A 13,658-nucleotide genomic window follows, 5' to 3' on the forward strand; every position below is an offset into this window, starting at 1 on the left:
TAACTGTTAGTACCAATGACATTTCCTCTGTCGTACTTTTTAGTACACGGTGTGGATTTTCTATTCTCGGTCCTTACGAAGTACTCGTTTCTAATTTGAATCATTCACAGTTGTTTTCCAATGTGAAGTCATCTTTATTTGCCTGCAAACTGAGAAGTTTAATGTTATTTGTGTACCAGTCGATCCTCAGAGTGTGTGAAACCATCCGATACGCTTTATCTTTATTGCTAACAACTTAAAGTTGTAGAACTAAAAAAGCCTTTTCTAAATGGCCACCAATTTTAATTTGCCATGGACAATATTTGGCAAAAAACGCCTAGTACTTCTACAAAGTCTAGAAACTTAGACATGGTACTGAATGATATCCCATACCTACCATAAACCAACCAATAACTTTCACTATTCTAGTCTTATTATATTTGTAAATATTGCTATTCCAATATTATGTTTCTCATGGAAAATTGCCACTTTCCTATGCGAAACGGTCACTTCCCCTATTAAAACCCATTGTAAACATTTGGGAGGATTTTCCCATGGGAATTTCCCATGGGAAATTGTTATTTTTTATTTTCATTTCATAAAAATGTTCTTATGGAACATGCTAGTTTATTTGTTGTTGGTATTTTTAAGATTATTTAGTTTTCCCGTGGGAAAGAATTCCTATGGGAATCCATAGGGAATTGTTCCCTAGGGAAAAGTTTCCCATGGAATGCGAGGAATTTTTCCCTAGGGTAGAATTGTTCACTAAAAATTATATGTAATTGAAATTTAAGGACAGCATGAAAAATGCGGAATGCCGTTTTTAGCAGCCCGTCTGCTTAGCTCAAAAGGGAGAAAGCAGATCTACGGAACGCGGGGTCGTGAGTTCAATTCTCGCGAGAGGCGCAATCAGCACTATGTTCTCCGTGACGATTGGATTAAAGACATTGTGTCTGAAATCATTTGTAATCCACCTCTGATTCATATATGTGGGGAAGTTGGCAGTTAGACTTGCGGAGAACAGATTTATACTGGTACATAATCCAGAAACACTGGTTAGGTTAACTGTCCGCCGTTACATAACAAAAAAACTGTTGAAAAAGTAGATGGAAAGTAGGAGAAGATAGACATGCTACCATATGACACAATCATTGTGTACACTAGGGTAGCGGTTTCATACTGACGCACTGACGAAAGCAGTGACGTCACTCTCTATGTATAAAATGATGACACAATCGCTTTGGATATAGACTATTTATTGGCAATTACAGGTTAACGCCTCTCCTGAGGCTGCCATGGCATTTTCTTTTCACTAACCGCTAACGTGTCATGGTTTATCGAGCTAATGCCATTTGATCATAACATTTTGCAATAACTTCAAATTATGACGTGTTTTCATCACTATCGTCACTATATCTAAAATAATACGACCACAACAGTGACAAAATCGTACATTAAATCAACGACTGTCAATTATTTGATCAGATATGAGTATAATATTAACAACGTTGTTCTGTTTAGCACAAATATAAATAGGTAACATGTAACCTACGTGGCTATCTGCTCTATTTAAAATTAGTGCAAAAAGACAATGTTTATTTGCTATGCACAATGAAACGTGTTTTGATATATTTTATGCACAGAAAATGTTTTTACGAAATTGCCATGCCAAGAAATAGAGAATGCTCTTCATATATTATATATAACAAAGCAATTATCAGTTTATGAAAATGAAGATATTATTGTGTGCGTATTTTTATATTTAATTCCGATGATAAGACATTTTTGGGTCAAATTACTTTTTGATAATATTGTACTCCAAGATCCACTTCAAACAAAGATTTGAAGTTGTTCTTGTCATTCAAAATGATATATGACATATGACGTTCTATCAAGTATATTTTTTAAGCACTTCAGTATAATCTTTTAAAGGTTTTATTAAAGGGGTGCTATTGAATCGATAACTTCCTCGATTAATATTTTATGCTTTGTGATAAAATTGACAATGTCGAATTGCAATAAGTAAACAAATGTTTGATTATCGTTCAAATATTTATATTTATTAAAAAACGACACGATGGGAATGTCTATATTCCATTCTGTGCAAAATATATTTGTACAGAATAGAGCAAAAGACTAATTTGTATTTTCCTTGCCTTTATTTAATTCCTGACAATGTATACGCTCAATATCAAAAGTGATAGATTTTTGTTATTTTACTGTGTTTTCTATGGTATTGAAAAATAAATATTTGCAATGTCAATAAAAATTCAATAATAAATTGTTTTTAAGTAAGCTTTTGATGTAACTACAAATAGTCAACAAGAGCCGAAGTTTACGATCACAAAGGGTATGTCCCATGAAAGAATTCTAACATTTACGTATAGTATATGTACATTACTGCAAATGTATACGAAAGCTCCAGTATGTGTGACCTGTGAAAAATACAACATGCCACATTTGTGTTATAAAGCCAAATGTTTTGATTAAAGGGAAGTCAAAAATCTTTAGAGTTTGCAAATAAAACCAAAGTATATATCTATCGTTTTTTTTTTCACTTTAAATATTAGACATTACCATTTATGTCATACATCATTCTAAAGACTTAAGTAGTCGTATTATCACGTTTTAAAATTTGCAAAATATCTTGTATTTTCAATTATCTTAAAAATAGTTTTGTTGGGGTACTTTCCTCTGTAACAGTTCAGCCATTTTGGATACTAACAATTTTAAAATTTTCAATTTTGGCTTTGTTTGTTGACAATTTTAATGAACGTTTCAGGATGTCAAACCTATCATATAAGCAAAATTACATGTGTATTTCCTTTTTTTCAAAATTGACCAAGTACTAGAATTTTGCGCAAGAAAAAATACTTTTTTTGTGTCCAAATGAAACAATTTAACATCTTCCATTAGTCAAACATCAAAATCAAAAGTTTTGCGTGAAAGTAATTATCAAGTTGTACCTCAGTCAACAAACCTACAGAAATAAGCAATTTAGATAAATCTTTGTTAAAACTAATATATATATTATTGCTTTTTGACTAGAAAATTCCGTTCAAGTTTTGCAAATGACTATCAAACTGTATCTCAGTAATTACCTTGTATATTGAATTTTAACTTTGCAGGCATCAAGCCTACTGAATGAGCTGACACTTTGTTAAATTTAATCTAACTTATGAACGTTTTAAAACTTAAATGCTTGCGTGTAACTAAATATCAAGCTGCTTCTATATGGAACAGAGTGAAACTTCTCACACTGCTTCTCAGTCATCAGACCTACTGAAATAAACAAATAAAACAAGAAAATACACTTTTGTTGAATCATATCTAAATTATTTCCGTTTATGACAGAGTTTTGTAAGTTTTAACATTTGATGGTCTTTGTTCGACTTATTCTTCGAAAACATTTTTTGATTGATATAAATACCGTATTAACATTCGTTTTCGTTTTGTGATTAGGAGATAAAGACTTCTGTATTACATGCAAATTACTGTTGTAGGAATAATTCATTTTAAATACTTTCATTCTTAGAAAAAAGTCATGGTGTCCACTTTATTTCGAAATATTACTAGGGTAGATTTGATTTAATAATTTAAAGCAAGTGTATTATTATAGGATAACGGTCCAATGTGCGAACGACAAAAACATTTGCTGCGCTGCTTAAAGTATTGTCTGTTGTTGAAACATCATCCAACCAGTTACGTAAGATTACTTCGGTGTGAAGAGGAAATACACATATATAGTTCCTTACATTTAAAATGGCAGTTATGCTGTGGCATATTATCTGTTGCGAGCCTGTACCATTTTTTGAAGATTTGGAACAAAATATTTCGAGACATTTTATACGCCTTGGTACTTAATAAACAACTATCGTTGTCTGTTTTTCATTTCAGAAGAATTATCATCGTAAGATGAATAACATGTCTGAAATTCAATATTCTACAATATACTGGTTTATAGGTAATAATCTTATTTGTTAGTTATTTCACTTCAAAATCCCTTTATTTATTCACTTCAAAATCCCTTTATTTACTTACAAAACGTTAAATGCATGTTTTATTACACATGACAGTTGAATCAAGGGTGTCACTGGATATGCTATCACATATTATTGTTGATACATGATGTACTATTCCCGTAGAGGTGAAAGCAAACAGTATTTTTGGAACAGGCGTCCGTAGATATCTCGTGTAAGATAGGTTGGCAGTTGTGTCACTTGAAACTAATGAATTCATTTATTTCAATACTTACGAGGTATCGTACTTCCTACTAGGCACTTGAGAAGATCTTCATGATGACTTCAGTGACTGACGGCCTACGAAAATACTCTGTTGTAAGGTCTGTTGTACATGATACACCTACAGCTTTAAGGTACATTTAATTAACCTTTAGCTTGCTGGCAGGAAGTGACCCGCCCAGACCAGACGCCATGGCATGCCCTGTTCGCTATTCAGTCAGAAATTTTTGTGTGAACACCCCTTCGAATAATTAATGGGATAAGTAGAACGGATGATCCAATCTACTCTACCGTTTCAATATTTGTTTGATAATTGCTACTTTGAAGCGGTTTGTTACGCACATTTTGCAATTACATTGCTGTCAGTTAGATAAGTTACGTTCTTTAACAGCGGCAACCATACTATTTTATTGGTTCTTTATGATCAGCAGAAATATTTTATTATGTAGATTTCATTGGTAATTTTGATGCTACATCTCAACTATGCGATTTTCCGGCGTAAAGATGTAAGGTAATTTCAAGACATCTTATTGCGCCGTTAGGATTATATTTAGATGTGCAGAATGAATGTAGAATAAATTTACATACCAAATTAACTTGATCCGGTAATTAATCAGTTGCGTGGAAGAAACTATTCAGACAAACGTCGTTAATTCAAAGATTAATTTGTTATATAAAGTAGTAGCCAAATAGAAACATTCGAGCAAATAGATGTAATGATTTGATTTTTTGATAAAAACTGACATTTATTTAGATTTATTTGCTTCCTGTAATCATAACTTCATTATTTAAATTTAAAGGTTTTCTTTGGGCAATCACATTTTTAACACGAAATTGATATCATTGTATATTTAATCTAAGTTAAACCTCTTAGAGTATTGACTGATTGTATTGTAAACAAAGACGGATTTGAGTCAGCAATAACTATTATATATAACGACATTGCAGAAAATGTCAAACGTAAAGTGAACATGGCTTAAATAATTGTTATAGTTTCAAGAGTGCATTAAAGAACAACTCCATAGAAAAAGTGTTCAAGTAGAAAGTTTTCGTAAAATAATTCTTCATCTTGCTTTAACACAGGACTATTTACTGGTTTAAATAAACGCCGATTTTTTACATGGGTAGGATACAGCAGTTGAGAAAAGGTATTAAATGTATCTAACGGATATTTAACTAATTACATAGTAATTATTATGATGCTGGTATAAAGGATTCTTTAGATGCCCTCAGTATAACTGAGGTACAAAAACTATAGCTTCTATATATTATGTGAAATCTTGGCTTTATATTTAAATTTCATTATGAGTTTATAAAGCTGCCAATGTAGAAAATCTTTTGTAATGAATAATATATAAGACATGTAGAACGACAATCAGCCGTTTATATTTCAAAGGCTGTTCAATACAACATTTTAAAGCAAGCACTTGACTGATATAAATTATTGAATTCTTTATTCAGCACATCATTTCATTTTAGATGGAGCTATTAGATCCAAACGTTTCACCGGAGTACGCACTGCAGTGTATCAAATGGTGTGCAGAAAATGGCGAAACCTGTGCTTTAGAAGAACATCTCAGATCCCATAAAGACAACCTAAAAGATGAACTCGTTCCTGTGTTATGTAACGCTTTTACAAAAGGTCACGATCGAGTCATTAAGATAATGCTTTCTGCGTTGGACCAGGAAATCAGAGCAACATATAGCAAAGATGAAAAGTCTTTGTTTCAAAAGTTGCTTTGTCGCGCCGTTGAGACAGGCGACAGTGATATTGTTAAAGATTTAATTAATAAAGGTGCTAACGTTAACGGCTACTTTTATGGAAAGCCTATACTACATGTAGCTGCCTGTTATGGATACTCGGATGTTGTTGTAGAGTTGGTGAAAGCTGGTGGAGATATAAACAGCGTCGACAAAAGAGGAGATGGTATTATTCACTCCATATTGACCTCTCAGCTGAACAAAAAGGTACGTTTCCTCCATAGTTCTGCTTTAAGTTTAACTGGAAATAGTGTATCTATAATTACATGTGGAAGATTGCGGAATGTTAATTAACAGGTAAGTGAAGAAATAGATATTTTAAAAACAACGACAACTGCAAAGATTGATACTCAGTCGCTCTACATTCTATAATTCACATTATATCTAATATGATTTTTGTAAAGTGAATGAATTCTTTTATTTACATATCCTACCATTAACTTTGTAACAGCATACTAAATTTTTTATATTATCAGTAATTTCAAAATGAAAACTTTTGTTTTGTTGTCGCAGATTTTGACATAAATGGAATCAAATTGACAATAACTATGTATCACATTCAAAATTGAAAGATAGAAAAAGTTTCTTTGCTCCAGTTTACAGAACCATATTAAAATTAACAATTAGCAACTACAATGCAAATTATTAAAGTAATTTTACCTTATTTTCTAAACAGTAATTTCTTCTGCCAATTAAAAAAAATTGTCACTAGTCAGTTAAAATCCTCTCCACGTAATTTACTGTTTTATAGACTAGGAGAAGTCACGTTGAATAAAGACAAAATCTGCAAACCGGATATAATGATATCTGTTATAAATGTCATCAATTGACTATTCGTCAATTTAACATTGATATTTCAGGACGCTATGGTAAGACGGATAATAACTCTAGGTGCAAACCCTCTAGCCAAATCTTCCTCGGGAAAATTGCCGATTCATCTTGCTGCCAAGAACGCTCCAGGTGTTCTTGCTGAAATCGTTAAAGATGGACATGATGTCAGCATCCTCGATGACGTTAACAATGAAACGCCTTTGCATGTTGCATGTGGAGCCGTCTGTCGAGAAACTATTTTGATACTTATTCAGTCTGGATGTCGCTTCAACATAGAAAGTAAGGATGGGCAAACACCTTTGGCAAAGTTGCTACGGTTTACAAACAATGTACATGATTTTCACACCAAAACACGCCTCCAACTTGCACATGAGCTGATTTCCATTGGATTTCGAATGAATCAGAGAATTAAAGTACCGTCTACCACTTACAATAAAGGACGGGACAAGTGTTACGATAGATATGTCTCACTCAGAAAGTCCCTGAAAGCACTCCCAAGCTTACAGAGTCTTGCTCGGCTGACAATTAGAGAATCACTTACGTTGAAAACAGGTTACCAAAAAGAAATAAATAAGCTAGATATCCCTGTAAATCTCAAATCGTTTATAATGTTTCACGATCTGAAACTCTAGATTTGTTTGTTAGTCATTGAGTAGATTATGTAACTGTGATAAGTTTATTTAGAATCTCACGAGTGTTTCATTTTTTGCCAACCTAATTCTGTTTAAATGTAGCACTTAGTTCTAATTCTAACTGCCAGTTTTATTTTCGTGATCACAATCTAGTCGAATTAATTACACGCCATATGTATGATTTGATAATCAAAATTGATCCCTTGATCCTAAACTTATATCTGCAACCATTAGAATCTTATGAAATGTCTAAGTTTTGCATTGCCTAAATGTGTTTTGAAGTTCTGATGTTTACTGCCAATATACATGCTAGTCCAATTAAATACATAAATTCATGCTATATTTTTAATTTGGGAATCTAGATTGATATTTGTAACTGTCAGCTTATTTGTTCTTCAGGAGAAAGTTTTAATTAAATATGCTCATAGCTTTCTTCTCAATCCTGTTTGTAATTTATATGTATTGCAATTCTGTATTTGCAATTATGAAATGAAAAAAAAACAGTTCTTAAAATAATAATTTATTTAGAATCTCACGGATGTTTTATGTTCACCTTACATTGTTTTGTTTTAATTTTACATTCAGTGCAGATGATAGCTGCAAGTATTTTTGTGATCACATGCTAGTCGAATAGAATAAAAGCTTTTTACACTGCATTTAACGTTTTGTTGTCCTTTTCAAGGAAAAGTTGTTCTCAAAGAAACCCTGATGTGACATTGCAAAATTTGTGCTCTGTGAATAAATAACAAGCCATATTCCACTATCATATACCTTCGTGATAATCACATCTAAATCATTCATTATAATCAAATGACATGTCCATAAATATTCTACAACAGCATTTAATATCACCATGTTCACCCAATATACTTATACGGTAGCACTGCAAATTGTTTACCACATAAAGGTTTATTTTTATTGTTTATTTTCAATTCGTAGCAAATATAGTAAAAAACAACAATTTACAAATTGACGTAATGTGACTCAAATTCGTATTTAGTTATGTTGTTGGCTGTTTTCCTTTCAGACATACAGAATTCAACTTAATCATAATATTTGGCCAGAAAACTGAATCATGATTTTGCGTTTTATTACCACTGTCACAGAAAAGTCACCAAAGTCATACAGCAATTCAGTGATTGTCTTATATCTAATACTCTAATAATTGACATTTGATATTTTTGATACAGTTTACATAAAGCAGTTGATCGGCTTTGCATGTGTTAAATGATAAAATCTTGTACAATGTATTTATATTGACGTGACTATTTGTCTGATTTTAAAACAGTATTGTTTACTGACGATTTATTTTTTTTTTTTTTGTTTTTGTTGGGTTTAACGTCGCACCGACACAATTTTTAGGTCATATGGCGACTTTCCAGCTTTAATGGTGGAGGAAGACCCCAGGTGCCCCTCCGTGCACTATTTCATCACGAGCGGGCACCTGGGTAGAACCACCGACCTTCCGTAAGCCAGCTGGATGGCTTCCTCACGTGAAGAATTCTACTCCCCAAATGAGGTTTCGAACCCACATCGATGAGGGGCAAATGGTTTGAAGTCAACGACTCTAACCACTCGGCCACGGAGGCCCCTACTGACGATTTAAATACTTAAAAACATGTGGCATATGTTTTACATACGACAGACAGATACGTTTATTTCTGAAATACGTCAAAATCATGACGACAACCCATCCACTTTTATATGAGAGTGATTACCAAACAATCCTTTACAATGATTTTTTTTACAAGTGGCATGACTTAGAAAAGACAAAAAGTTTACTTATATTCATAACCAGACTTATAAAACTCCCTAATGCCGTTCATATACTTCATAAAACATTTATCAGAGCCATCCGAGAAAGGTTAGCATGTATGTTAAAATATTGATACTGCAACCAATATCTGTCCAACCAGCAATAATAGAAGAAACAAAAATGAGTCGTGCCATGAGAAAACCAACATAATGGGTTTGCGACCAGCGACTGCGCGGATGCGCAGGCTGGTCTGGATCCATGCTGGTCGCAAAGCCACTGTGTTGGTTTTCTCATGGCGCGGCTCATTAATGAATTTTACACTTGATTTATAGGTATATCCCACGTGCATATTATACTTCCAAACTAGTGTGATGCATTCCCCTCATTTGTGACTGATATGTGTGTAAGTCTCTCATTCATTTGGTCCATATTACTTTAAGGTATAGGTCCATGTTTCGGAGAAAAAAGTTCGAACGTCATCAAATCATAGAAAGAAAGCATTGTTATACATGAAAATTTAACAGCATATAAAACATTTATATTATTCTACAAAATCATTGTCAATTTATTGATATAAGTATTGAATTCCGGAAAGGGACTGCATGAAGGGGCCACACTTCTGGACAGTTCAGCGGCGTTAAAAACTCACCATTTTTTAAAAGCTGTTAAATGTCTTCGTTTTGATGCATTTGCAACATCGTGCGAGTGTTTAAACTTTACATAAATAGGTAAAACATCGTTTTTGACAATTGTTTACATTTATTTCTTTACAAATGGCATTCTTATTTAAAGGGGGACAACTCATTAAGAATATTTTAAGTATCCAACTCTGTGGGACAAAACAGTAAAACATGTATTGGACAGATAAGTTGTGTGTCAAGATGCTGTTCATTTACTAAAAAAATCTGTTGTTTTGTGATATACTGCTAAACCTTAAATCAAATTACATGTTTCTTTCGGGCCACTTTAAAGCTATAAAGGAGTTGTTCAGGTCGTTCATAATAATATTTTGCATAAGACATTATAACACGTTTGATTTAAAGCTGTTCAATATATTCTTTTCTAAATGCCTACCTGTAAAGACGATATCTCATAGATGACCCCAGTTCCTTCAATAAATCGTTTTTATCTTTTGTGTAATAGTTGTAGATGTCAAACGTGAGAAGTAATTACATGTATTGATATAATTTGAACCACGTCATTTCATTGACTAGTGGCAGTATTGCTTATTGATTTACAAATAAATTACGATATGGTAGTTTTCATGTTGATATGGTGTACAAAGGTATGTTTAAAGTACCTTGATGTGTACATTAAGTACAACCTGGGTATTTCATATCAAAATCAAAATGTGAATTACACAAAACCGCATTTTATATCTAATATACCAAAAGACACTTGTATACATTTTTAATCATATACAAATATTACTATTCATTTAATCCGATTCATTTTCTATACTCGAAGCGTAACCATTGTCAAATGTGCATTTGGTTCTCGTGTTTTTTCATGTCGTGCCAAATCCAAAAAATGAAATGTTACATATAGCTGACGTCGATCACAAGCACATTATATACGATTCCTTCAAAAACGCCCCTTTTTCTAAAATTTAAAATGTTCTTTTAAATTTTCGCCAGCGCTTTTTATTATAGTTTAAAGTAAGCGTATCTCAAACTGTTTTTGTTAAAGGTTATTATATCACACAACCAAACGCCCAAAATTGCAGACCAGTCTGCGATGTAAGAGACTTCGTGTAACATCAACACATCAACATTTTACATTATATAATTGCAACGTGACAATCAACACATCATTTAATCATTCGAATTTCTGTTCATTTAACGCGGTCACGATTTTTAGGGATATTTGATATTCCTTTCCAGTGATCATATATCTGTATATTCGAATAAATCTTTATCCGAATACGAGTTTCATGGCGGTAGTCAGGCTTCATGTACCACAGAAAAAAATTGATACCAGGATTTAATATGCAAAAAGTGAAAAATACACAATACCAAAATGTTACTGGAACAAGTTCTTTCAATGGATATATATAACATATTAACTTTTTCTTATATGTATTTATTTATATTTAATTATCTACGAATATTTTCGAAATTATAATCTCTGAAACGACGAAATCGTCAGATAATCGGGGAAGATGTTATATTCTTGCATACCAGACGGGGATTTCCGGTATCTTTACCGGTGCTGGAAAAATCCATCTTACACCCCGGGGTGTAAGATGACTCTCGTGCAGTAAATGACGTATAACGAACTACATATATGTAGAAAAATTATGTAGTAATTTATTATTATTTAAAAAACGGAATAAGTATTTAATACCTTGGCAGTTCCTGTTGGTTCCTGATAGTACATTTCTCGATTCAAATCACGTTATTTTATCAAAAATTCATAACGTTACGCTACAACTGATAAAACAAAACCGGAACTAATCATTGTTGTTTGTTTTGAAACGTCATGACGTCTTTCCTGTTTACGGACGTTGGTTTCCCGCACTTTGTTTAAATACACTGCCATAAGAAATAGTTCTTAAACGAATGCCGTTCGATTGATTTTATTTTATTATTATTTTTTGAAATCGGTATGCAAGAAAAAGATTCTGTCACTGGTTATAGGTGCAGATGGAAATATCCGGCTCTCGGGTAACTGTTTAGGCGGTAACTCGGCAAGGAGCCTCGTTACCGCCTAAACAGTTACCCTCGAGGCCGGATATTCCTATCTGCACCTACAACCAGTGAAAGAATCTTATAATAATAATCGTTCTAACGTTTTACCGTAGTGAATGCACGTTTCTGATATGAAGACGAGACGCATATACACAAACGCGGGTTAACCGAACGTTTTGATCCGTGCATAGGATTTGGTATTTACAGCTGCTTATAGTATTACTTCCTCGAAGGAAACGTATTTGTAGTGATATTACAGAAATGTTCTTTGTTGGAATATTTATTAAACCCTCCAACAATACAAATAAATGCTTGAAAATTCGTTTTCTATGGTTTCTCTGTAGCTCTTGAGCATAAATTATATGTCATTGAATATACCCACCTCCCCTCGCCTGATTCTGTGGTTGTTCATGGGTAAAGTTTGGATCTATATCTAAATGATATCAGGCATTCCTTTACGCTAAACTATTATAATTTAGTATAAAAACTATCTTATTTGTTACTCCTCCGCGCTTTAGGATGGTTCATGCTTTAAAAGTCCACACTTCAACTTTCTGTTTTCTTTGTGGGATTGGTGTACAAAATTTGCTCGTAACTAACTGTTACCTCATCTTAAAAATTTGGCCAATGACTAATTAAAAGGTATAGCTTGTCCTCGGATATACATAAGAAGATATGTTATGATAGTATTATTAAATGACGAAATATAAAGTATTTTCTCCTGGTGTATTGTCAGTCGTACACCTACTAATGTATACACAACCATCGGAACATAATAATGGTTTAATTTACCCCGTCTTATTTTAAATGTACTACTTCTATTACAACAGATTTTTTTGTCAATGATGTGTTTGCAGTTTGTCAAGGTATGTTCATTTGCAGTGAATGTTATAAATAAAAATTTGCCATGATGAAAATATTGTTACCGTTGACTGACTTATTTAGGAGTGCAGAAACTTTCTTAAATGGTAAAACATTTCTCATTGACCCTATTTTTGAGATGAACGTTATCCTTGAAACTATCTTTAGATTCAAATTTATAAGCCATAACGTTATTCTTTTCAAAAGAAGCAAACTTATTTCCAGTCTAACAAACTAAAAGGTAGCATTGTTCCAGAGCAACACATCCAAAAGTAGTCCAACCACAAATAGAAACTTATTATAAGTGGGGAAGATAAAACAAACGGGTTGCTTCAATTATCCATAAGCATGGCAAGTAAATTTTAATTATATTAAAGACTAAAAAGGAGATGGGGTAAACGGGGATGTTAAGAAGGAAACCGGTAAGTAAAAATGTGAGCATAAAACAGGGAGAGAGGGTTGGGGGAGCATAAAACGGGGGAAATGAAGGGAACTAACACCACTGACATACATGACAATATATATAACATATATAACAAAACGAACAAAAAGCAAGTTGAAACTATGGGCACCGCCTTGGAGTGGCCAGTTACCTATTTTAAGGAAACTGGAATGAGGAGGATATGGTGGGGGAGGGGTTTAAAGGCGTTTGCCACACTAACATTTTCCCATATAATAAACTAGTTAAACAAGACAGTGTAAATAAAATAAATCCAACTGAGATAAGCTAAATTTAAGTGACAAAATACTACACCGTATAAAGCAAAACATATCCGAGGTACCAGTAAAATAATGTACTCAATAACTTGTCTGAAGGTCAGTCCGAAGTATCAATACACCAATGTACACAAGGCCTTGCAGACAAAAATCCAAAGCTTGTTATTAAATAGGAGCGTGGAAGTTCAAG

The 13,658-nt window shown here is 33.0% G+C and overlaps 1 protein-coding gene across 1 annotated transcript; it reads left to right on the forward strand.

The window, feature by feature from the left end:
* Positions 1-5,061: 5,061 nt before the first annotated feature.
* LOC123562919 (ankyrin repeat and SOCS box protein 8-like) lies at positions 5,062-8,094 on the forward strand. The gene is made up of 3 exons (XM_045355505.2): positions 5,062-5,368; positions 5,700-6,188; positions 6,842-8,094. The coding sequence occupies exons 2-3, from the start codon at positions 5,700-5,702 to the stop codon at positions 7,442-7,444; spliced, it is 1,092 nt and encodes a 363-aa protein (XP_045211440.2). The 5' UTR covers positions 5,062-5,368; the 3' UTR covers positions 7,445-8,094.
* The last annotated feature ends 5,564 nt before the right edge of the window (positions 8,095-13,658 follow it).

Source organism: Mercenaria mercenaria, chromosome 2 (genome assembly GCF_021730395.1).
Source record: "Mercenaria mercenaria strain notata chromosome 2, MADL_Memer_1, whole genome shotgun sequence".
NCBI classification, from domain to species: Eukaryota; Metazoa; Mollusca; class Bivalvia; order Venerida; family Veneridae; genus Mercenaria; species Mercenaria mercenaria.

Coding starts and splice junctions, on each gene's coding strand:
- LOC123562919 (XM_045355505.2), top strand. CDS start 5,700: ATGGAGCTATTAGATCCAAACGTTTCACCGGAGTACGCACTGCAGTGT. Junction 6,189..6,841: donor CCTCTCAGCTGAACAAAAAG/GTACGTTTCCTC, acceptor TTGATATTTCAG/GACGCTATGGTAAGACGGAT.